Here is a 24,816-nt window from a genome sequence, read left to right as displayed (position 1 = left end):
TGAAATCCAGTGACAAAGCACATCATGTTCCCCTGAAGCTGCTGGTCCATAAGTGTGGGGACAGCCTGTCACTGCTAAGAGTCACTTAGCTCAAATGGCTGGAAAGGGGGCTGTAGTTAAAGCAGTTCTTCAAGGATATAACTACCTCTTAAAAAACAAATCCCAGGAATTTCTTCAGTATTTCCTTTCTTTTTCTACATCATTTGGATATGGCTTGTTATCTTGCTTAGTCTGGGACCAAAACACTTCTGAATGGGGGGAAAAATGGAGGGGACCACTAGGAAAGAATCCCCAACAGCTCTGTTGCAGTCCCCATAACTGGTTAATATTCTCTTGGCAGCACCACTGTGGAAGAGACCTGTATGTGAAGCTGAACATGACTGGTGACCTAAATGACCTGAAGTGGGAATTCAAGAAAAAATAGTAAAATTTCATAAATATTCAGAGCTTTTATTTCTTTGTTGGAATATAACTATATGCAATTGCAATTGTGGAACAAAATGATGGGGCAGAAAATAATCCAAAATTTAAGACATGCCAAACAATTATTTAGCAAATTCTCTTAGCCTCAATGCATTTGAGGCTATGTGGTCATCTTTGATTTGTTTCACCTCTGTTCATCTGAGAAAGTAATTATTTTAAATTATTTTAATCTTCCTCACTGATTCTGTGCATTTATTAAATATCTAGAAAACTATATCCACATCTTGTAACAAAAGTAACTCTTTTGGAAGTTTTCTTAATGATCTCATTGAAAATTTCAAGTTTTGGAGAGTCTGAGCTTTTATTTATTCCAATACTATAACTGAGACATGAGAGATGACAGTAAGACCAAAATTAGTGAATTGTCTTGCTCATCTTGGGCATATGTAATGCTTCATTTTTCATCTTTCTTTGCAAAGACCTGTATCTGCTTAAAGCAGAGTCACAATATTCACTACCGGCCACAGGTGTTAAGCTGAATAGCCAGAAACTAAGGAAATTGGGAATGGCCAATTGAGTATTTAGACTGATGAGTGAGTAATATTCAAGATATTGGCAGGAAAAACAAGGAGAGAGAATCTCTTCCTTTAGAATGGCATTTTAACTTTGTTTTCCTTTCCAGGTCCTGAAACCTCTTAACCCAATGCTCCCCTTCCAAATCATAAAACAAATGTCTGCATTCACTTTATGGACTTTCACTCTTATAAATTATAAACTGTGTGAAGGAGGAAAAATAAAAAAAAAAAAAAAGCCAAACCAGCATAAGCCTCTTGCTTTATTTATGCCACTGATTTGGAAAGCAGACAAGTCACCCAGAGGTATATGCTGTCAGACAGCAAACAGAAAAAAGATTCAGACATGCAATATAGCAGTCCAGTTTGTTGGACCCTGTAATGTATCCCCTGCTTAGAAAAAATCTTAAGAGATTGTCTGTGCTTCTCTGAGCCCCTCCATGAGGCAACAGGAAGAAAGGGGGGGTGTGCATGAAGGTGGCAGTGGTTAAGGTGCAGTAACTTCAACGAGATGGGCTGCAGAAAGGTGAGGGAACAGCAATGCAGAGAGGATGGGTTGTAGAGACGAAGGAGCATAAGCAACCTGAGGACCAAATGAAAGCATGCATGTCTGCACCTGCTTTCTGTGTTACTGCAAATGCAGCTCTACTGCTGTGTTTTAGGGGAAGCCTCCAAGCTCACCATACTATGAGGATTTAGAAGCCATAAGTGGTTCACTTACAGAGCACCTGTAAATATCACAAATTTGGATAATGAGCTATATGCAGTCATCTTGATTCGTTAATTTGGAATTATTTAGAGCACATTCTGTTAACAAATGGAGAAAAGAGAAGAAGAAAGTAATCTTGGATGAAAAACCTCTTTATAACTAAAAACTACAGGGTTAATTTTCAGGTGCATTGGGATAATAAAAATGTAAACTATTACTAGAGAAACAGGATGCAAACATATTCCTTTCCTATAATTTTCCACTGTGCCTTTAGAATTTCCACGAATTTGAAAGTAGAAGCACCCTGTAGTTTTTTAATGTGATTTTGGTGGAGACAGTAATTTCTGTGGATATGCATAATATTATTCAATGGGTGTTCCTTTCTATTCTAAGTACCTGCTCCATCATCTTACTGAGGCTGCTGTTTTGACAGTGTCTTGTCAGTATTGCTACACATTTGACACACCATGCCCAAATCTAGATTTAAGATGGAAACGTACACACCATGCTGAATAATTGAAATAGCAATGAACAATTTCTTTTTCCACACCATATTTTAACTCCTTTCATACAGTGAACAGCTGTTCTGTCATCTAGATGTATGACATTCATCTATTTCTGTGCAAAGCATCAAGATTGGACGCCTTTCTAGTGTATAGTTTTTATTCATATACATGTATTGTCCTCCTTAGCAAAATATAATAGGCTATAATGTAATGAGGATTGTACTCCATATTCTGATAATCTCTTGTGGCCATAAATCCTATGAATGAATAAATGAATTCTGTGAATGAATGCAGTGTTGAATTTTTAGCTTCAGTCTAGTAAGAGATTATGTGGCACAGTGGTAAATTGAATTAGCCACTGAGATCTTTAATGAAGATTCTCCTACACTATACTTTTATGCATCTTTTCTGACTCATTGTCAGATAATGTTAATTGACCTCAATATGACAAAATAAATAAATATTAATCAAGCAGTATTTTTCTAAATTTTGGAATCCTATAGTGTATTATATCATAATTTGTAAAGAGTCCCATAGGGAACAAACTAGAATGTATTACTTTTTTAGATTTATTTTGTGGTTTGGTTTTGTTTGGTTTTTTTATAAAACTGCTAAGCATATATTGGGATTTAGAGTATGCCCTTGTTTTCTCAATCAGCTTTATAAAGCTATGGTATGGGAGCATGTGAAGTGAGCATCCTCCTGGGACATCTTGTCCCTCAGGGTGGAGATGCACAGGATGGGAAGTCACAACTCCCCAGAACAGCGGGGCTGGCTACTTCAGAGCTAACTTTCAGCAGTCTCACTGAAACTGTGGCTCACCTCCTAATACTGACCACTTTGTTCCAAATGCTGGAGACTGCGATGAAGCCAGTGATATTGCCAAATCTAAGCATCAGTACAGGGAACAGATCTAAACTAATGCCTGAAACACATATAATAGTAGCAATATAATTTTCAGTAATATATATCTTAACATTAATATTGCATATTTTTGTTCACAAAGTTTGGCATTTTATTTTTTCATTGCTGATAACCCTGTGAATCTAGCTGTTATTTCAGTCAAAGTAAATGCTGACTAATGCTATGTAATGAAAATTCCCACTGACAAAGGGAAATTCCTCCCTAAAGCTTTAATAAGTCATCCCTGTAGATTCTTGCCAAATAATCTGCTCTGCCAATTTTAAAATTATCTGTAGCATGAGATGTGTGTGCATGTCACTGTATCACTGGACTGTGAAAGACAGCACTCTCACTGAAGGTTCATGCTTTCTTGTCTCCTCAGGCACTCAGACACTCATGGTATCTGGAACAGCCCCACAGCAGCTGTTGTTGTTGACACTTGTTTGGGTACAGTAGCATGTCTTGTTGCTTTGCCTGTATTAGCTGATGTATTTTCTCTTGACATGGTAGCTTAGGTAATCTCTTTCTTCTCCTGTGGTGTAGAAAGCCTGAGTGGTTTTGTTTATTTCAAAATTGTTTGGCAGCATCAATTAAACTTGTGAAGGGATCATGGGAAAGTAGTCTTGTGAAAAACACTTAGGTGACAGTATTTAAATTGTAATTGAATAGAAGTGGCCTCATTGTTTGTGTGATTATAATGGCTCATTATACCAGGAGGTACTAACAGTTTCTCAGAACAATGTACAAGATGACCAATACTAAACAGTGCAGCTGTATGGAAAATGAATGAGGACTACGTCATTTTCTACTAGGGAAAAGTACAGGCACTGTATTTTCACTGACTTTCTTAAAGAAACAAGTGTGTACCGACCATAAACTGGATCTCTCAAGGATTACTAGACTTTATAAATGGCATTTTATGTCTTCAGAGTAGATCATGGGGGTTATCTAAACTCTGGATTTAAATCACTTAACTACTATTCCTGCTGTCTATTTAATGTACCTGCACATTAAATAAATTTTTTTTAAGTTTGATTTTATTTATGAGAAAACCACCCTTTTTTATTGAGGTCAAATACTTTATCACAGTCTCTCTCAAAATCCAGCTATACCTGTGGTCCAAGAATGGCATAGAGTTAATTTGATTATTTTACTTCAGAGGTTAATTCATCCAACAAGCTGTATGAACTCTGAGGAGAATACTGCATGGAAAATAAATAGCTTGCTGCAACACATCACAACATTGTGCTTGGTTCTTGTACCTATAACTCCAAAATCCCTCTTACTCATACTGAGTATCTTTTAAGGTTCCAGGGTGGTCAAATATAAAGCAAGGAGAAGACCCTCCTCATGCAATATTAAGATCTGGATTTAACTCCAGATAACACAAAGGATTAGTATTCAGCATGAATACTGCTGTCTTTCCTCAGGCCTCCTGCCCACAATCATTCAAAGTTGCCGTAGAAAACTGCACACATGGGTGTTATATTTCAAAGGTTGATTTGACCTTCTGACCGAACCAGATTATTTCTGTGAGGTAGTTCTGTTAAGAGTGTGAGCATCTAGGCTGTGGGTCTGCCCATGGGTCGTCAGATTCCCCAGCAGTTTAAGCCAGATCTTTTCTAGGATGAGATGCTAATGAGTGGTGTGGTACAGGTTTTACCCCTTCCTTCACTGTAAGGCTACAGTTATGAGAAGCAGATGTGGTCTTTGGAAACTGCTCCTTACAGTCTCTAGCCTTGTAACAATTTAGTGAGACTTAAGAAAATTCTAAGCCAACTGCTGATACTCTTTCTACTGGGAAAAGTAAAATATGCTTGTATTAAACTCCCTCTTTAAAATATTTTTCTTTGTCTTAAGGATTCTTTGGGAGTTGGGCCAATGTTCATGCATGCTTGTAGGTTGTCTTGCAAGGATGCTGCCCAGCATTGTGGCTTGTTTTAGTGGGATTTACAATCACTATTTTCAAACACAAATTTGCTTTCTGATTCTTTTCCAAAAGCTTCCTCTAGTTTTATTTTTTCCTTCAGTCAAAAATGGCAGTCTTTTCAAGCCTGCTTCCATGTATTTGTGTATGTGTGTAATTTTGGTTTTCAAGTGCTAAACTAACATATAGTTTTGGTGTTCTGCAAGTAATTTGTTATTGTTCCAAGTCTTCCTGCACACGAGTTTGTTTGGTCAAATGAGCTTGTATGTCAATAGTCTCATGTTGTGGCTGGTGGTAAAGGTTGAAGACCATTTTTCTAATGGTATTCAATGAAGTAATGTCTCATGCGATCAGCGAGAATTCAAGAGAAAATCTCATGGTTTGTGATGATGTAGCTTATTGTGGGAGATGCCTGATGGTGTGCAGGAATTTGAGGTTAGGAAATGGTTAAATTATTCTGCTCTGAGGGAGACCACTGTGGGCTTTTTTTTTTTTTTTATCTGCCAGGTAGTCCTTGCACTTCTTCCTTAGTGTTTAGACGAAGCTTTTTCCAAACCTGTTAAAGGATTTTGGATTTCCTTAGCATGCTGATTGTCCTTTGATCTGAAACCTTCAGAAGCAGCTCCCTTTTTCTGCTGAACTGCTGAACCTCCTCTTACAATATTCAGTATGTGTTTTTTCCAGGCAGATAGCCTAGTTTTTGGTTGCATCTTCTTCACTCCTCCATAGTTTTTAATTCATTCATTCAGTCAGTCTTGTTTGTTCAAAACATACTTGGATTATGTTGTTTTTCTTTGGAGAATGCAAGCAGAACTGCAAAAAGAATAATGAAGTTCCTTCCCAAAAGGTGCTGGGGTTGAAATCCCCAGCACATAGAACAGATTCTGACTCCACAGCTCTTCCTGTTCTTGAAGGGTATGTGGTTTCAAATCACTGTGACACTATTTAGTATGAGAGAGTCAAGAGGAGGAAGAAAGCCATTTTTCCCTAGGTTTTGTGTGTGGAGTCTGACAATATAGATGTCTGTTGAGTGTCTGTTCATAACTCTGGCCATGCTGAGCTCTCTGATATGGGGATGTCTGGTTTCCGCACCAGTGGCGAGGGTAGGTCAGTTGTGCCAGGACTGGAGCAGCTGGCCAGATCTATAGGTATACCTACAAAGAGGTCTAGAGGGACAGGAGCCAAGACCCTGTGGACATAATCCACTACCACATCAAATAGTCATCAAGGATTTAAAATTCACAGTTTTCAATTTAAAAAAAATGAAAAATTTAATTTAAGTCCTTTTGAGTCAAAGCCCTGTCTTTTGTTCCTCCTGAGTGCCAAGCGTTTATGTTGGCATCAATCTCCTGAACCGTAGCCATGTTATTCATTTCAGAATAATGGAAATCTCTGTATGTAATCAAATGGAAAATCGGCTAGAGAAAAAATAAATATATCAGAATTCTGTGAGAATGAGTATAGTGAATGAAAGTAAGGAATAGTAACTGTGAAAATTTCATTAATGAAAATCAAAGCTGAACGTGGATAATGGGAAAAACAAGTTGAATGTTGATAACTGTGAAGGAATAGAGGCAAAATAATGCAGACAAAAGTTATTGAAGAGATTATTTAGCTTGCATTAACCTTGTCAGTTGGGCTCAATTACTTTATGTTATGGTCAAAAACAATAAGTAGCAGTTCTCATTAAATATCAGTACTGAGTTAATTAATTGAATTTATTGTAAAGGACGTGTTCTTCACCATTCAATTTTAGATTTAAATTACAAACCTCACGTTGTTGCTCCATTACATTTGAGCATGAAAAGAAGTGTACCAGGAAAAGCACAAACTTCAAAATGGTGTCGCCTTAATACCTTGTATTTCTGACTCCTATTTCCATTAACTTATAGATTGTCGAGACATAGTAATGTACAGGTATTTAAGAGTGTCCTCAGCATGAATCTTGAACAGCCCTCAAATCCAGACCAGTTTTCATCTCAAAGTTGCACATAGAGTAGAAAGGATCTGTAGTTCTAGGATATAACTGTGTTCAAATAAAACAAGACTAAGTGAAAGAGGACTCTTGGAGCTAACAAATAGACAGTTAAGGAAAGAGCTTCTAGAAGTCTCTAAGCTCAAAAATGCCACAGAGAAAGTGAATACTGTTATGGAAGGTCTGAAGCCAGAAAATGAAATTAACTGAGCACTTTTAATGCAAAAATAGCTATCTGCAGTTATCGGTCAGTAAAAAAGTTGTGTAATACTTTGTTTCTGAGATGATGTATGTACCAAAATCTTATCCGGTTTTAGGACGCATTTATATTAGTTCATGGAGGTGAACACTATAACTTCTTCAGTGCAAAGATTCAGCTTGTGTTCCAAAAGTCTGTAAGCCATAGTTTGCTGGAAAACCAGAGCATATCTTGGGATAGTGTGGCTGAGTACTTGCTGTCTTTCCATTTTTGCCCTCTATTTGCAACTGCCAAGGCAGGTTTCTGACTGCATGGATTAATAGTTAGAACCTCTCATCCTTTCTGATGCTGCTCTTCAATTTTTCGCATTAACTCTTCTTTCTAATTACCAGTCCAATCCGATATAGAGGAAACACCAGCAAAAGCAGAAAATCTCTTAGTTGTACAAGTTATGTATGGAGTATGTTCATGCAGCAGAGTCCTACTGCCTAGTTTGAAACCTATTTATTTTTTTCTATTCATCTTGCATGAATTTGGAGAGCAGTCCTACTGTCATGCATTGCCATGGATTTGGCTTCATGCCTGCAGTATGCACAGCTTTATCTATTGCAAAAATTTATCAGAAAAACCCCTTTCTTTTCTAGTTGTATTTGTAGAGGAGGAAATTCCAATGGTCTCTTCCATGACTTTTCTACACAGCTTAAAAGACAACTTTTGAGACTGAGATTATAAACTCTCATTCAGGTCACTGGCATATAAAATCAGGTTTTCCTGATTTTTTAAAATTGTAAAAGTACTTTCTATTCTCTAATAAATCTTCAGGATACCTCAGAAAGAATTTTTTATCTCTTGACTAATCTAATTTTTTCACACCTTTTAAAGCTTATTTTTGATGGAAGAGATTTCTTTCAACTGCACAACTTGCTCATTTGTACACAGGTACTATAGCGTAATTTGCTCCAGGCTGATGTGTCAACCTTTGTTCTCCCCATGTCTTTAGCCTTAATTATCCCATAAATTACTTGGAAATCCCTGGGCATAACCTTCCTATCTTTAATTCTTAAGTGATATTTAGTTTTTATTTATTGCTGTAGAAGCAAAAAAACAAGGCTGCAGAACGTGAGTAGACACAAATTCTTGACCACATATCTTCAGAAGAGGTTGAGCAGTAATTATGTTCTGTAGATTGTCCTTTGAACCCGCATTGCCTTTTTCTTTACTTCTTTTGTCTAATCTATGTCTTTGAGGTCAGGAATAGGTTTAATGTTGACTTAATAGCAATAAGGACCATTCATCCCGTGTGATGTTTTGTTTTGTTTGGGATTGATTTCTCTTTCCACCGTGTCATTTAAATGCTTCTATACCTTAAGCTTCATTTCCCCGCTATAGCTAACTGTTGTCTGAAACGGTACTTTCTCAAACCAGTGCCTTACTTCAATTTGTATAATTCCTTCTTCTCTGCTAAAAAAGAGACACTTAGGGCATTGTCCTCTGAATATATTTACTGGATTGAGAGCCAGTAGCTACAGACTTTACATGTTACCCCTATGCTGCTGCTTCTTGTATCCAGTCTGCTCTGTTGACTTTTGGCAGCATTTTTGTACAACTCATGCTTTTCTTTGAGCTTTCCAAGCAGTTATCTGGACACAACTATATGGATTGATAGTGAGGACTTATTTGTGCCATCCCTGTGCTTCTTGAAGGGTTAACTTTGCATTCAATATGTACTTAGACGTTACTCAAATTTCACAGGGCATGGAGATGTTTGATGCAGAACTTCTAGTGAGTTGGGTAGCATCATGAAATGAATATTGTCTATTTTTATTTTCTGTTGTGTTACTTGCCCATTTGCCTTTTGTCCTGTGAGAAGATTCCCCTGAACTTTGCATGACTAAACACGACAAATCCATCAAAAAGTGCAGAGAGCTTTACGTGAAAGTAAGCTTTGCTTTCAGTTATTTTTGGAGAACAAATCTGTAGCATTAGGTACCAAACACAGAAGGAACTATTTTGTTTAACAAACATATTCCCAGGTTTTGTTTTAGAACCAAATTCTTGGATAAGACATTTAAAGGAAATGTGACTAACCTTCTCAGCTAAAATATCGCATATACTGAGGCAGGCCTAGGTTTCAGAGTTAGCATTTTTATACCATAGACTATTACTAAGTTTAATTATTAGTCTTTCTATATGTAGCCACTTGCACTGAAAAATATGAGAAATATTTGTTTCTTCTGGTAAAATTAAGTTTGAAATATGTGATTTTTCCCTTCCTTTCTTGATTGGAGTACAACACGTATTCTTCTGCTATCTGCAATATGAAGGAAAACTCTTAGTAGTGGCCATTTCCAGTTAGCTCTCACTGTTTCTCTAACTTGCTCAAAGAAAACCATGTGTTAAAAGAAGAAACAGCAGCTAATTTTCTTGTGCAGCTCTTCTTTTGCTAATTGTAATTATCTCTGCCCTCTCACAAAATAATATGACAGTATGCATAACAGTAAAGAGGTTGTGTAGTGGTGACTTACAGTATCAGTTATTTGGTGGTGTTTATTTGGTACTGCAAGTGGTGCATGATTTTAATAAGCAAGTAAGGAAATAAATGGATAACTCACTTTGCCTCTTGTTTTTCTCCCTAGTAATATTTACGTTCTGGATATAAGAACATACTTGTTTTATATTTAATTTTAAGTTGATTTATTTTATAAGTATTTGAAGTGAGGTGTTCTTTATTGGTCTTCTTCTGTTAAGGATCATAATAAACAATGGAGTTAGTAATGTGGTACAATTCTGTTTGGGTCTTCTTTATTCCCACATATGGAAATAATTAGCCTTTCTTGTGTAACACTTCTCCCAAATAAGCTTCGAAACAGATGCAAAGCCCACGGACTGTTACGCATCATTAGATGATCTCTTCCCTCATCACCAAAACTATTTTGTGGTGGCAATTTCATGCATGTTCCCTGGCAGTATATGTCTACAATTACACTCAACCCCAGCCACAGTGCATGTGAAGAGGTTGGTTTACTCTGCCCTCAGAGGTGTCGCCTTGGATGGGAACTTTGATGGGAACTTGGATACTTCATCTGTTCTACAGAACAATTTGCAAATACAACCCATGTTAGAAACTATAAGGAATGTATCTTTTCTCCAGTCATTAAAACCTGTTGCTGGGGGATAAATGGGTCTATACGTTTTGTCAGAGGTACAGAAACTGATCTATGGATTTTGACAGTACCATAGTCCTATGCCAAATGGGGCTACATGTAGGTGAAAAAGTCCATTATTAACGAACAATTTTCTCAAAAACTCTGTGTACCTTTCACCACAAATAGGATTTAGTTTCTGTCCTAAAGCAAAATAAAAGTTGACTATCATGAGTTATGGTTTTCCAATCACCACTACCTTTGACATAATAAGAATATGACATAATTAGAAAACTCCTGCTGAGTAATCCCCTATTAGTTTGTCAAGCCCAGCAATGTCTCCACCTTATTGTCTTCAGCAATGGTAGAGGGAGATGCAATTTAAAGATCAAAAATGTGACACCTGACTGTCTCTTGCAGTCCATTCATTTAGTATTTCTCCAATATCCAAAGTAAATCTTTTAGGGATGATCGCTACCCTATCATTGCTTAGTCATTTTAGTATCCATATATAGCTCACAGGTTAGTCAACCTCTTTTTAGACATGCTGACACTGTCTGTCTTCACAGCCAGGATCTTCTACTAGCAAGATGTAGAATGTCTGTTTCTTGTGCATAGAATGCTTTCATTTACTATGTTTTTAAAGTCTCAGTTTCATCAAGTACCCCTAGTTCTATTTCAAAATTTTGTAAATAAAGCTTCAAAATTATGTTGGATACATGGGTAGGGCCAAATTTTGTATAGCAATGAAATACTTGTAAATATTCATTTTTCTGTACTATTCTGTGTTCTTCTAAAAGGAAAAAAAGAAGCCTTTGCTGTATAGTTTATGGGACTGGTATTGAATAGAGCATTTCATTGTGCTACTTGCAGTGCCAGTAAATATTTTTCCTGTCTGTTTAACTGCTTCAGAAGCCAGATCTTTATTCCAAACCAGACATGATAAAAAAAGAAATCTATGTTGTAATTAAAATTAAAGCAATAAAGTTATGTTCAAATTAACTGTAGTTTACCTTCTCTGTTTCTCATTTTTCTATTGTGAATCAAACTTCAAAATAGAAATGTTAGTTTTTACTTAGAATATAACATTATAATGAAGAGTGATTTAGAGGGAGAAAATCTTGCTGACAACCTATGTAATATGTGAATGAAGCAATCATATGGAAAATGGAAATTAAATGATGGCCTTCATAAGGAACAGGAAATTAAGACTATGGGTAGCAGGGAAGACCTCACTTTAGGGCAGAGATCTTTCCCTGTTTAGACCATGAGGCATCACTGTGGCAATATACCTACCATCTATTAACAAAGTAAGTAATTAGTGACCAAGAATTCAGTATGTTTGCCATTGTGTTTTTAAATCATTTGTGGTCTGGAAATTAGAAGATGACACTAAGTACTTTGTTCTCTGCAAAAACACCTTTAGTTACCTTGGTTTTTGATCCTCCCTCACTTGGAACATAGTTCCAAGAGAAAAAAAAGAGTATACCTAAAAATAAAAGATAAGTGAAAAACGTATGTATTTCCTCTGTTGTACTTCTATATATATATGAAGATTTATATTTTCATTTTATTCACAGATATGGCAATATTTTGATCACAGATATGGCAATACTGGTAATTTTTTACTTTAGAAAATTTTATTTGTCTGGTTTGAGTCACTTTCACCAAAAGCTCTCTTGGCTGACTTTTTGGGATCAAATACATGTGGACTGAAAATTACCAGCTTTAAAAATATGTACTGACTTTCACGTTACAATTGACATTGCTTTTGCTGTAGGAGTTTGTGGCTGTCTGTGGAGATGTGTGCTAAAAACTGTAATGCTCTCTTATTACAGCTTCTGCAAACAGGAAAAGCTGCCCATCACATTTCAGTCCTGTGTGATCACAAAGGAGTGCCAGGTGTCAGAGTGGTCAGAATGGACCCCCTGCTCCAAAACCTGCTTTGACATGACAACCCCTAAAGGGAATCGTACAAGATCACGCACCATTAAGCAGCTCCCTGTCGGCAGTGAAAGCGAATGCCCACAATTAGAAGAAGCAGAGCAATGTGTTTCTCAAGGAGATGGCGTAGCACCCTGCATTACGTAAGCTGGTTCATTTCAGTTCTTCGTTACTAAAATGAACAATTTCAAGTAAGCATACAGCGCTGGTAATAGAATAGCAACCAAACTATTACTAAAGAATAATAGGTAGGACTTTACCATTTTTCTTTATCCTTGTTTTATTCAGTGTTCTTGAAAGCCCAAAGTCTGCAAATAGCTCCTATTGTAGTGTAACCAGTTCCTTCTCTAAATACAGGATTAATAATAAGTATAATTTCTTTTAATTCATTTCAATTTTTAAAAGACAATATTTGCACATATGCAGGTTCAGGCAAGATGAAAATAAATTAATTGTATTGTTTTGTCAGCAATCTTTTCCCTACTAGAATCATTGTTTTCTGAATTTCTTGTCTGGTTGCAGACCAAATGTTGAACACAGGAAAGGGGTGATAAACATCTGGTTAGCTAACAGACTATTTTAGTGAGACTTGTGTTCAGCACAACAAAGGCAGTACTGGGCCCCAAATGGGAAGTGGGAGAGGCTGACAGTGGCAGCAAGCAAAGTTTAGGAGAAATGACAGCGAGCACTTTACAATTAAAGAGATTTCTTTAATCCTTATCTAATCAAGATTAATATTAAAGTCACAACTGTGCTTTTTCTTTATCAAACTGAGAAAAGGGTCTGGAGAAATGCCACTTGATGCTAAGCATCTTTGACTGTGGTATATATTTTTCATTTTAGAGTTGAAATGTCATCTTTTCCTATCTCCAGCTACATTAGGAAGCACTTTGCTTGATTTAGCCTTAAAGTACTTGTTAGGTAGGGAATTCTGTGGCATTTCTTGCAGTTCATAATCCCAACTGAGGTTTAACTGTGAGTCAAAGGTCTTCTTTGCTGTATTCACTGATTAGAAAGCTTCCAGATTCTCATCATTCATCAGTACCAAGCAGGGATGCGTCAGTACTGCAGAACGATCTTCCTCTTAACTGTGAAAGAAAGAACTTACTCAAAAATTTTTCTGTAGTCATAATAAAAAATACAATTAAAGTTTCACCTTGATATCCAGAAGAAACTTTTATGTCTCCTACCAAAGATAACAATAGGCATTTGGGTTATTTGGGGGGGATGGTGGATTTGTGAGGTTTTTCCCTCATTTGCTCTTATATTTCTCAGCATCCAAATTTCTTTGGCATTTTGGCTTTTTTTATATAAGTTGTCTAGCTCTAAACAATGCTGAGAGTCATATTCTTGAAAGTTAACTTATCTGAACGTGGACTATATGTCGCTGAGTATCAAGTTTTTCTTCTCTCAAATAAAATATTCATGTGTGTGGTATGTTTCAGAAATTGAACAGAAAAGATCTTCCTAAAGAGTAATGATTTAAAAAATTAAACAGTACAATAAAAGTTTCCACACACATAAAATATGAAATTTAATGCAAGAAATTGCAAGTGCTCAGGCCTTTAAGGAAATTAATGAGGTTACTGAGGTGTTTTAGCTTGTATAATTTAATACTGTGTAAAATGACTTCATGATTTCTAAAGACCCAATTAACCAAATTTGATGCAGGTATGGCTGGCGGACCACCGAGTGGACAGAATGCCGTGTCGATCCTCTCCTTAGCCAACAGGACAAGAGGCGAGGAAATCAGACAGCACTGTGTGGAGGTGGCATTCAAACCAGGGAGGTGTACTGTGTGCAAGCTAATGAAAATCTCCTCTCCTACTTAAATACCCTCAAGGATAAAGAAGGTAAATTTGATTTAATTGCAATTAAATTAGTGTGAAATCAGAGCATGTCAGCATTCCAGAGCTCTTTCACAGCTATTGTCTTCTGTCATGAGTGCCTCCTTACCTAGTGAATTACTACTAACTTGTAATTCAGATGAAAATGCTTAATTGCTGTAGCAGAGATTTCATTCTCTATGCTGCAAATATAGGTTCCTAGCTACAAATTCCTATTTCTTAGCGTCTGCTGAAAAACACTGCGCAGGATATCTTCCCGTAAGAAAGAACATGAAAAGGTGGGTCAGAAGTCCTAGATTTGTTTTTTTCATCTACTGTAAAATTTCTTGTGTGTCCTTCATCTGGATGAAAAACTTGTGCTGTTTTTCATGGAATATGTCAATTCTGGCATGTAAGCTCAATATAGAAAAATGTAAAAATATTATTAGATTTCATTCTGAGGGAATTGATTTTTTTTTTCTTGATTTAGTCAAGTTTTTAAGTAGCTTTAAGGAATTCAAGCCAATATAATTTCATGTGTTTATTTACCTAACTGAAAGAGAGATTATTCCTTGTCACTGTTAAAGCCTGTACAGCTTCTTAAGAAAAGAGAGAATAGCTTAGAAGACAAAAATCTTTAATTCATTTGGTAATCTACATGCTTTAGAATAACACTTGAGTAGTTTACATTACATTTACTTCTGAATAGTAATGCAACACTATAGATTCAGAAATCAGTGAATTAAGCTAAATGCATTTAGCTTTTTAATTAAATTTTATCCTCTTCTCTACTTATTTCATACAAACACACATTATTATTAAGAAACAAATAAATACAGCCATATACTTCAGGAAAAACAACATCAATATGCAAATCCTATATAATACCACATTTTATCCAGGGCTGCCCAAATAGCAGACTAGTGAGGTTCCTGCTGTGGTTTAAAGGTACTCTCAAACTTGCCGTAGAGGTAGAGTTTGTGGGGAATGTTAATGCCAACATCCATTTCAGCATGACTGCTCAGATCAGTAGGGTGTGACTTGTGAGCTCTGCAGCCCCACGTCTGTATTTATTAAAGAAGAAGCTTTCAAGCCTCTTTGTCTAATGCAAATCAGCTCCGCCCAAGGGCTTTTAGTAAATCGCCTCTGCTGAACAAAGTTTAGATGCCTCTGCCGTAGTGTGAACAGTGAAAACCTCCTAGCTAAGGAGAGGCAACAATAAAACCAATGGAAGCTTACTGTTCAGAATGATGATTAGGATTTTGGTAGGCTGTGAAGTCTTGCCAGATTAGGCGGGTGTGAAATTTACCCTTATCAGACTGTGACAGGAATACATGGAGCCCATCAGGAGGTAATCTCTGCAGGCTCCTGAAAGCTGATTAAAATGTAACTAGTCTTTGGATGCATAAACATGAGAACAGTTTTTCAAGAGCTCGAACTGGGGGTGAAGTGGTTCTTAGTTTAAAAAAGGAGCTCTGGGCTGTTTCCACATTAGGGGACAGATTTTCCGAAGAGCTGCTGCTCTACTCATCCTCTCTCTTTCTCCCCTCATAGAATAGAAAACTATGAGTAATTTGAGGACTGGAAAAAGCCAGGGCACACACCCACCAGATTATGCTGTGAGGAAACGTCTTCAACTCAGTGTAGCTTGCTGTTGGTTGTAGTGAATGCTGTCTTGGTAAGGCTGCTTTGGAGACCTCCATTCTCATATACTCATGGTGGCATTTCCCTGTTATTTCAGAAAGTCAGTCACAGAGCAAGTCGAAGGCTAGTGTTGCACCTCTGCTATCAATCACTTTTGAAATAACAGGTAGGTAAATTAAGGGCTGCAACCTGGCCTTTTGATTAAGAGCATGCAAAGGAGGCAATGTCCCTTTTGGGGGACCTTGTTTGCTATATGTGTGTAATTAACATGTTTATGTAGTTCTGAAATAGTTAAATGAATTTGAGTATTCTCAGGAAATTTCAGATCAGTTTGAGAGGCCAGAATTCCAAGTAATGAAGTTCATGAGCCAGCTGGGGCACTGGAACAGTTGCCTGCTCTACTCCTGAACAGTTTTAGCTAGTGACTGCTTTTCCTCTCACTTCTGAGCAATGGGAATTATTTTGTGGCTTTCATCATAGATGCTGTTTCCAGTGCCTTCTGTAGTGTTAAAACACCAAATTAGGTCTCCAGTAAGAATTTGAACTTCTAATATTTAGCTTAACTGGAATCCCTCACACCATTCAGATCAGTAGGAAGAAGAAAGAGCTTTGGTTGTAGCAGTTAAGCAGTGGCAATCAAGTTTCCTGGAGGCCACTGTCATTCTGCCATTTACTTGCTGCTGGCTTAAATTTTTTCATCTCTGTATTCACCTACTCAGCTGGTTAGTCATGAAGTTTCTCTCACTGTAAGTGTATGAGGTGGACTGTGTCATCTTATTCCGAGTACCTTTAAAACCCTCAATGTAGAATAAAGATAGGAGAAAAGTTCCTTTATATAAATATAAATTTATTCTACATCTGCAAATACACACTTGTTGCCCTATTAAACACAGGGGAACTGCTTACATGCATGGAATTGTGCCATTTCTTAGAGCATAAGATTCTGAATTATCTAATGTTTTTTGATGGGAGAATTCAGCATTATAGAAAATGAGAAGAACATATTTTGTTTCATTGCTGGTCATAATGTGTTTTGGCCTTGGGTTTTTCTTGCTTTTTTTGAGTAAGAGTACTTGAAGAAATTTCTTTGTGTTGTTTGCTATGAAACCAGTGTGACAAATGACCAGAAAGAGAAATATGAATTTGTGTCTGCTTATACTGATGCAGTCACACACAAATTCACTCTGTTTGCCAGCCTGGTCATTACTGGGCACTACTCTCTTGAGGGTTTTTAGAGAAAGATGGAGAGTTTGATGTCTTGATAAATGTAGCAAATGCTACATAAAAGAAGAACTGTTCTTTTTCTTTTCAGTTGTTTTTCAAATGCAGTAATTTGAGGAGTGTTTTCCAAGGATATAAAATATATTCAGCTAAAATTTCCTAGTATAGAACACAATTTGAGGAATGGATAATTAAATTTTTAGTTTTTAGGTCACTACCCTCAAACCTGAAATTCCTTGAAAACTGAATCTAATTTATTAGTTAGATTGAAGGAGAAAGAGAGATTATCAAAATGCATTAACTTTTCTTTCTATATTTGGCCCAAAATTTGGTCAAATTTCACATCTGTCTTGTAGTTATTACACACAGTCTAATCAACATTCAACATCACATCCAAGGAATAAAGAATTATCTTTATTGCTGACACAAGAGAATATGAAAGGACAGAGATAAGACAAGATTTTAAACTGTAAATATCTGCATCCAGAATCATCTTCTGTCAGTGTCTTTGCTAAACAGTAAGCATCAAAACCTAAGCTCAATTAAAATTTTTGATGCTGAAAGAAATTCATTTAAATTCATGGAAACAAGATGGTCATAAGATACACAGGGAAGGCTGTTTTCTTATTTTACTGTCATCTCAAAGAAAGAATTCTGAGTAATCCTGCATGAAATTCATCCTAAGTGCTCCATGATGAAAACATTTTTAATAACCTGAAATATAAATTTTCTGTCCTACGGTTGAATTCTTTTCTTGTAAAAGCAATATATAACAGGCAGCATTTATACATCACTTAGGGTCTAAAAGCAGCATTTCAAAAACATTTTGACATATTTAGAAATTTACTGACACCTGAGATATGAAAAAGCTGCTATTTAAACCTTCCTGATTAAAGATCTTTGTTATTTTTCTGAGTAAAATTCCATAAAGTCGTGTGATGATAAGTTCTTTATCATGATGAAGGCTAGAGATGAAGCATGGAGTTCCTCAGAACACACTCTCTATTCCCTGAAGCAAGATTGTGTCTCAGGGGTGTAATTGACCCTTAATTTCATCAGTCTCACTTGGGCAATTCCCCAATTAAATCAAGGTTAAAAATGTACGGATAGCAATTACTTACTGTTTTTCTTCTTTTATTAGAAACTATTCAATGCAAATTCAACAGGCAAATTATGTTTACTTATATCCATTTTCTACACCAAATATGCATATTATGTTGATTATCATGCATGTTAAGTGTACATGTCAAATGTACTGTAAAATTCGATGTTCTGTCATAGCATTATGCAAATGTTGGAATATTAGGTTTTGTATTATTTTGTTTCAAGAGATTGGTGAGCTAGAGGCAGTAATATTAAATTACTATCTGCCATCTCCATGCTTTCATTACATGGAGCAACACAATGTAAAACTGTGCCAAAGGAGACAACCTTGAAAACCAGAATAGTGTGAAGGTTTTTCACTCCATTTTCCCCTTACAAAGTGAGAATTGGAGCTTTTTCTGTAACTGTAAAAGTCATCTGCTTAGAAAATCTGAATGCAAAGATATACGTACATGTCTACAAGCTTGACCGTACTTTAACAACCTGGTGTTTACTTTCACATTCTATGAGTGGTTATTGATCTCAACTTTCAGAAGGATATTTTGTCATAACTGTATTTATTTCATCCAAGAATCTTTCCATCAAAAGTCATGGCAAAAATTAATGAGGTGGAAAAAAATGCCGAGTAGAATGAGAGTGTTTAAAGTTATGGAATTGCATGTTTCCTCAATCAACCAAAGTGAAATAATATGGCAGACTTCACTTTGCCTTCTTGACGATGTTCTCTTCTTAGTGTAATATTTTGTCCTGTATTATGAAAGAGAATTAAAATCTTGCTGTCAATGAAATGGTACATTTTCAGTTAGAGTACTGTGCCTTACTCTGACACCTTATAGAATTGTCCTGTTACTTTTATTACCTGGAAAGTCAAAAGAATAAAGTATGGAAGGAGAAGGGTGATTTTATCCCAGCTTATTGATCCCTAAAGAACAGAAGAATCATATGTGTTTGTATCGATTAACAAAACTTTAAAGAAAAAAATGTCTTCTGCATTTTTTACAACTACATATATACATTATGTGTCATATTTATGTACATATATATATAGTAAGTGCAAACCATATATATATCTGAAACAAAGCCTTTTTGAACTAAAGTTGCTGCTAGACAAATCTTACCGCTGAGTGTGCACTTGATGGTCTTTAGAGTAAAAGAAAAAAGTTTTTTGCCATAATTTTAGCTGTGTTTCAGGTTATAGCTTTAAAATAATCTTTTAAATATTAATTAACCAGGCCTTTGAAGTTATAGTATCATATAGCTTACATATACAAGTGCAAAGGGATTTATGCAGCTTTTTGTTCAGTTTGTTAAGAGAAGAAGTAATGAGATAGCAGGACATCAATTTCTGCAGAGTGCAAAGCGAACAATTGTTTTAGCAGTATAATTTACCCCTCAAATGAAAGGACTGAGTCCGAGGCCATGCTGCAATATCTATAGCATTCCCGTCTCCAGATAATGGGATTTGTCTCTGTTCATGCAGAGAGTAAACTGACTTCTGTGTAATTTTTTTCAAGGCAGGCATTCTTCTATCATGTCATCAGATTAAAAAGATGAGATAACAGCCTTTCTAACTGAAGGATAGTTCTGTCTACTTAGAGCTGAGGAACGTGACCGGTGACATATGAGAAATATTTTCACTTTGTTTTGACAGCTTCAAGGCCAGTAGACCGTAAACTTTGTACAGGACCTCTTCCCAGCACCTCCCAGCTGTGCCATATTCCCTGTCCTACAGAGTGTGAGACCTCGGCATGGTCAGCCTGGGGACCATGCACCTATGAGAGCTGTGATGACCCTCAGGCCAAGAAGGGTATGTAAAAATCCAGCAGAGCCTTCTAATGGTGATTATTTACTGTTCCTAATTCACTAGGCTCCTCTGGTTTTGCAAGCACACTAAAATTTTTACCAAGAATTGTATATCTAGTGCCTCTGGGCATCGAAATAAAGTCATTGAATTAGGATTACTTTTAACATTGCTTTTACACCAGAGGTAGCAAAAATGTAGCCTGTGTTCTAGGCTCTATAGATCACTTTGGATTTTTACAGGTCAAGTCCCGTTTCAAACCTTCCTCTAAGATTGAAAGGGATACAGTTTGTGTGTTCAAATCACAATTTAGGCACTGTCTCAAAAGGAAGACAGAAGCTTCCTTTGAGGTGTGTTGTGTACAAGGCACCCAAAGATTTACAGTTCATTAATATCTTAAGAATTCACCATTAGACTGTAAAGCATGATCTGGCAAGGAGACGGGACCATTCACTGTTGGTATGTGATGCTGTTTTACTGATGACATATGTGCTGGTTTCAATTTCAGCGTGTTTAAAACTTATTGCTATGCAGAACAGATTGTAGTAACCTGACATCAAAATAGGAAAGCACGAATACAGTGACAGGGACCTCATGTTAGAAGTCTGTGGGTTTCTGGCTGTAAATGAGAAAAACTGGCCTAGTCATTGCTGCAAAGTGATTATCTGATAGAAGCTGGGAATACAGACTTGGTTTCTTGATTAAAAACAGTCGTAAGAAAGGGCAGCCGCATATGTCCCTTGGAAGGAACAGCTGTGATTACTATGTTTGCTTAGCTGGATCTTTCTGGCATACTGCTAGCTACACTTCTGTCAAAGCGTAATAATACAAGTTTTACAAAGCTGTTTTGTGGAACTCTGACTCAACCTTGATCAATTCAAGAAGGAAAAAGTAGTTCAGTGTGCAAATCTATCAGATTAAGTCTCCTCTGAGTACAGCTGTCACATAGTCTGTTATTTTGGTTGCTGTTCCATCAGTGAAAGATTTGCTATGTTTTCAAGGATACAGTTTAGGTCTGTGAGACTGATTTGGGCATCTTTCTAATAGAAATATATTAGAATATACTTTATGCAAGCCTTTATTCCTGCACATATGAGCAGGGATCTTTTCTCAACTGCCAAAGGTTTCCTCTTATCTGGAAATTCTTACTTTTTATTTTATAATTGCATTGACAGTTCTTCTGAGAGAATGATGTAAAAATTGTAAAGGCACTCCCACTTTCAGTAACATGTCTGTCTACATATTTCCAGATCACTTGCATCCTTTGTTGCTGTAGAAATTGGAGGTCTTTATTTTTGAAAGTATATCAGCCTTTTGTGTCAGGCTTACTAAACCTTTTGCACATAATTTGGCTGAACGCTTCAATTTAGGAAAAAAGAAAACAGCAACTGAAGATGAAAACTTATTTTTAAAGCAATGCTTATTGTAACTAAATTAAGAGCATGTCTTCAAGGAATCAGTTCCTGCATATATGTGTTTGAAAATTCTCCTGTTTAGTTTGTGTCCTGGTAGAAATGAGTTATGTGTAGTATTCTATAAAAAATGTCTGTATGTTACTAATCTGCCCCAAATAAAAGAGATTGTGGAAAGATGTGAGAAGAAACAAACCCTTGACAAAGTTAAAATATTCCAATCAGATATATCAGAAAATATAGAAAGTTATTACACAAGAAACTATTTCTTGAATCCATTCAATTTGATTAGGTTGTTCTGACTGTATTTAGTCTGGCTTTTTCAATGGGCCATGCTGGAAGCGAGAGAGGGGGTTGTTTTGGCTACTGACATTGACCTGGCAGATGACAGTGTATAAGGCCCATCAGTTTCTCCATTCCAAGTTGAGTTTAGGTAGTCTTAAGGAAATTTTTAAACACTTGCAAGGGAATATTGTGATGTTTATTACTGAAAATATATTCATGGGACTTGAGTTTGTTTTCATGCTTTTCTTTTTCTCACAAGGTAATCTTTTTATTCTTCCATTTTATTTTGGAGCATTGGAGGGGGAAGGAGTGTTTATAAGCTGATTTCACTTCATAATCCATCCCTGTTGGAAAATACCTGAGAAGAAAACAAACAACATATTTGAGAAATGGTAACTCAGCAACATAGTCAGGATTTATAAAATGAGATGGATATGGCAAGAGTGATGCTCAGGAAATTATCCTGTCTCCTTCCTGGAGTATGCATGACTATTATAAACAAGTGTTTAAGGCAAAGCCTCCTGAGGAGGCTCAAAACATTGGAACTCTTGTAAAATTTGATCTCCAGTCCTTCTTCAATGAGTTCTACCCAATTATCTAAAATGCAGTGTTCTGCTGAGTGTCTGTGGTGTGTTTTACAGAGAAGAGAAACAGAACTGTTCACGCAGGTATAGAGAGATAAAAAGTGCTTCACTTCACATTTCAGAGTTGAATTTTTATCTTCATGGACATTTCAGGCTTTAAACTAAGGAAACGTCGCATCACCAATGAGCCTACAGGAGGAACAGGAAACTGCCCTCACCTGTTGGAAGCCATCCCGTGTGAAGAGCCCTCTTGCTATGACTGGAGAATCACGGGGCTGGAGGAATGCATTCCTGACAATGAAAAGCCATGTGGCCCTGGTACACAGGTTCCTGTTGTCGTCTGTGTCAACAGCGATGGTAAGATGGGTGCTTTTTCCTACAGTCCACACCAGCTAGAGTGAAGATACTAAAATGTAGTCCAAGAGGGTATCAGTTTTTGTTCTCAGCTTTCTTGATCCTTAGAACTGAGCTGTCTGGAAAAGATTTAAATGTCCTTTAGTACTGGTTAGGAAGGGTAAGACCTCTAGTTGCTCTAGGACCAAGTTCCTTCACTTACACTGGGTAGGTTTTCAAAGCTTCACTAAGTGATTTAGAAAAAATTAAATAGAAAACAGCTATTGTTCATCAGTAGGTCAGATTCATGCCTGCAGTGGCTTGACTGAATTCCCTGATGTAATCCCAGTAACAAAGCTGATCCTCTGAGCCCAGAAACAAATAAAGTGTGAGCAAAGTAAGATGCATTGCAGTAAGTATAGCTGGAAGAAAAATAATAATGTGTTTATTAAAAAGGATGGTTTGATGTGTGTTACAGTTGGGTTGACAGTCCAAACTGTCTTGCTTCTTCAAAAGGTCAAAAAAAAAAAATCACTATTATTCAATTATCCTCTGTGAGACAAAACAGATCTTGCATGACATAGTCATAAAAGCCAATTTTGAAAGCTGCTTACAGAATACTTTAATCTACAGAAGATTCATGAATTACTGTTGTGAGAATTGTCCTTATTCATTAGTAACATTATAGTCTAGAGCAGCATATAAATTAAAATAATTGTACTGACTGCAGTGCAGTACGGTAAGAGACTTCTAAGTTCCAACAGAGGATTAAGTAAGAGGACACCTCTGATGAGTGTTAACAGCTGCACAAAATACTTTGAAATTAAATCAGTCAGAAGTAATAAGAACTGATTATAGAGATATTTAAATCTTGAGCTTTCATGCTGAAGAATTTCGGTCATAATTGAGTTTTGGGGCTTAAATTGAATATCTTAGAGTTAGAATGTAAGCTTTATTTTTCTGCATACATCTAAGAGATCATTTTTACAGCTCAGAAAGATATTAGCCTAAAATTAAAATACTGAATCTACCATATTTTATGCCCTTAGCTCAAAAAAATTCCCTTTGCAATGTAATAATTTCTTGGCAGCCACTCTGAAACTATTTGCAGGTTTTTTCATATACATTTTCAGATCAAAAATTGGCCTTTTCCTCATAAATCAAGGTGTTTCCTAAATAATTGTGAATACTCTTAAAAAAAAAAATCTTTAAAACAAAAAGACTATTTTTTTGCTTTACTAGATTATGGTTAGTTTGGCTTACCCTTATTTTGAAGAACTGTGTTTTCTCACACATCTAACACAATTTCTTACTAAACTGTAATATAGTAATTTATATAGACTATAACTAATTGTGTATTTGGAGCATGCAACTGAGCCAGTAAACTTTGAGATGTCTTTTATGTATATATGTCTTTTATATATATATTTTCTATTGAAAACTCACAGGATTTGCTCTTGGCACTTCATGGGCTTTGGTTCTGGCCAAATGTGTCTTTGAAGGCTTGTGTTTAACTTTTTTTACTCCCAGTATTATTATTTGTCTCTCTGTCTTTCTGAATTATATGACATTATATATTGCTGTAAATATATGGCATTATACATTGCCTGTATCAGTCATCTGCCCCAGAAAGAGTGAGAAGTCAGGGTTTGGCCTGTCAGTCTTTAAGATTAAAGAGTTGTGGGCATAGCTTCAAAGAAAGGAGAAAACAAATTGCAGTTATGGCTTGCTTTGCAAAGATCTGATCACCCAATCATCCAGTCACAAAAATGTGTGTTCAGTAACATTCGACAGAGTGCAAAAACAATGGAGAGTAAAGTAGTGAATTGCACGAGCTCTTTGAAATTCCTTCTCTTAGTAAACAATCTTTGCACTGCACCAGTAATACCAAGTGTCTTCTGATTAGCTCTCTCCTGAGAAGGATTAATATGATGCAGTAGAAGCAAACAAAATGAAGACCCACCAGCATCAGCAATCTCCACCTCCAAGCTGACTCAACTGAAGCATCTTATTACTTTGTCTCCCATAGCACCAACCCACTAGAAATCCTGTAAAACTCTTAAATATGTTCTAAACACACACCACCACCTCTTCCCAGGTAGTTCCAATTTAGTACTTTGGCCTCCTACCCTGGCAGTCAACAGAATATCCATGGTGTCCTTTACCAAACACTTGTTGCAGGCATCTATATTCTGCTCTGCAAAATACAAGAGAGCAACACTTTGCAGTCAGGCAAGTTTTGCTACAAGCCCCACAGCTTAAGGGTAGTTTCCAGTAAAAATTTTTGGAGAATGCTGTTCTTCCA

General features: G+C 36.4%; 1 protein-coding gene across 1 annotated transcript in view; it reads left to right on the top strand.

The window, feature by feature from the left end:
- THSD7A (thrombospondin type 1 domain containing 7A) overlaps positions 1-24,816 on the top strand; it is a 199,267-nt gene that overhangs the window by 81,443 nt on the left and 93,008 nt on the right. The window contains exons 3-7 of the mRNA XM_082293117.1: positions 12,196-12,444; positions 13,973-14,154; positions 15,869-15,937; positions 19,748-19,903; positions 22,332-22,535. Of these exons, the coding sequence (XP_082149243.1) occupies positions 12,196-12,444; positions 13,973-14,154; positions 15,869-15,937; positions 19,748-19,903; positions 22,332-22,535 (860 nt within the window). The remainder of the gene's footprint in view (positions 1-12,195; positions 12,445-13,972; positions 14,155-15,868; positions 15,938-19,747; positions 19,904-22,331; positions 22,536-24,816) is intronic.

Source organism: Coloeus monedula, assembly GCF_965178545.1.
Source record: "Coloeus monedula genome assembly, chromosome: 1".
Taxonomy (NCBI): Eukaryota; Metazoa; Chordata; class Aves; order Passeriformes; family Corvidae; genus Coloeus; species Coloeus monedula.
The sequence above is the reverse complement of the archived record's forward strand: the minus strand, read 5'-3'. Positions and strand labels throughout refer to the sequence as shown.